This window comes from Sphaeroforma arctica (assembly GCF_001186125.1).
Source record: "Sphaeroforma arctica JP610 unplaced genomic scaffold supercont1.6171, whole genome shotgun sequence".
Lineage (NCBI taxonomy): Eukaryota > Ichthyosporea > Ichthyophonida > Sphaeroforma > Sphaeroforma arctica.
This window is the reverse complement of record NW_014034387.1, coordinates 1-1729: the sequence shown is the minus strand read 5'-3', so window position 1 is coordinate 1729 and position 1729 is coordinate 1. Positions and strand designations below refer to the sequence as shown.

General features: G+C 57.0%; 1 protein-coding gene across 1 annotated transcript; it reads right to left on the bottom strand.

The window, feature by feature from the left end:
- Positions 1 to 5: 5 nt before the first annotated feature.
- SARC_15474 (hypothetical protein) lies at positions 6 to 1571 on the bottom strand (the record flags this gene model as incomplete). The annotated part of the gene is made up of 1 exon (XM_014290403.1): positions 6 to 1571. A coding segment is annotated over one exon (1566 nt), but the record flags the coding sequence as incomplete, so codon positions are not given.
- Positions 1572 to 1729: the final 158 nt, after the last annotated feature.

Genomic DNA, 1729 nt, shown 5'->3' with positions numbered 1-1729 from the left:
ACAACATACTGTGCCTGTCGTTCATTCTCTTCCGCATCTGTGCCGTGAGTGGTATGCGCAATGTCGTCAGGAAACGGAAGGCTGCCATCCATGGTCAAGACGCGCTCGTACTCCATCAGCGCTTGCACCAGTCTATATATGGTCTGCAGCACGCAATTACACGCACACGTGGACCAATCAGATCCCCCGGTTTCGCCTGGGTCAGCCCCGGCACGGCCACGGTACACCCAAACAGACCGACGGTGATCACTGGACAGAGACATGCTCACCGATACACCAGACACCTCCGAATGCGCACGCGCTGCGGTGTGGTGGTACAAGCACACGCACGTGGACAAGTACTGCAGGGCACGCAGGTGCAGTGTGTGTGTGTCGGCTGTGGTTAGTGGATGGCGGAGGGCCGTGAGTCCACACGCGTACAGACACACGGGTGGCTGTGGCGGCTGGGGTGGTGGTGTGAGCGGTCCTTTCTCCTGTGAGTTAGGTGCGGCGGTGGCCGGGGTGTTGCTAGAGATGGTCGCTGCGGTACCTTTGTGGCCGCCCGGGCCAGGCCCCGCTGTGTGGTTGCCATGGCAACGGACAACGGACGACCCCGCGAGCGCCATCAGCGTTTCCAGAACCACGGTCAGAGACCGTGCGGACATGTCATCGGCCACTAGCGGAGGACAGTAATTGTCCTGAAATCCAGTACTGGCCACAGCCCTGTCTGTACTCGTATGGGGTGCACCTGGATTGGTGCCCGGGTACTGAGTGATCCCGGCGTGGCGTGTGGGGTGTGGGCCACTGCCACGCATGCACCCGTGCACCGCAGGCACCACACGCCACACATACGCAGAGAGCAGCGTCTCGTACGCTCGTGCGGTTGTTGTGTCGTGTGCTGTGGTGTATGGACACCACCCACGCAGTCGTTCATACCTACGGCCGTTCGTCGGTGTGTTTTCTTGTGCATGTGGTGGTTGCTGCGTGGCAGCGGTTATCCCATCTGTGGGTGGGGTGTCCTTGGCATCCTCCGTCAGCAGACACACACTCAGACACTGTAGAGCGGCCTGACGTACCTCGTGGATGAGAAAAGGGCGTAGCCGCGGTCTGTTTTCCTTCGGCGTGTTGCGCTCGCGCACTTTGGCTGGCTTGTAGTAGTCTGGTTCAAACTGCTCCTCGAGTGTGCCGGTTGCCGGTGCCTGCGCCGAGGTGGTGTGGCTATTTATATCATCCAATGGTATGTGCTCGATACTCGCGAGCTCCAATAGAAATGAGCGAATAAGGAACTGGGCCCCTGCCGTGTCGGTTGAATCCGAGGGCTTATGCTCCATCCCCGACATAGTCTCGGCCCGCTCGGCTGTTGTCGTCGGTTCGGTACTTCTGGACGTGTGGTGATTGGTAGGCACCGTTGCGATATTGCTACCAGGACCCTTTGTGGGGTGCACCACCACTCCGGCCTCTGGGCCACCTGTCCTGGCGTCCTCAGTCCCTTTACCGTCTGTCCTGGTGTCCTTAGTCGTATCGGCTGTGTCTGAACGGCTTTGTGTCTCTGTAGCCTCGCGCGTAGTCTGTGGAAGGTGAAAACATGACATTGTATTACAGATACGCCATGGGTGCATAGCAGCAGTATATTGGGTGTATGTTGTGTGTCACAATGAATGGCACATGTGGGTAGCAGTGTTGTGTTAAATTGTTTAGGTGTGGTTTGCTATATATATATATATATATATATATATTATATATATATACA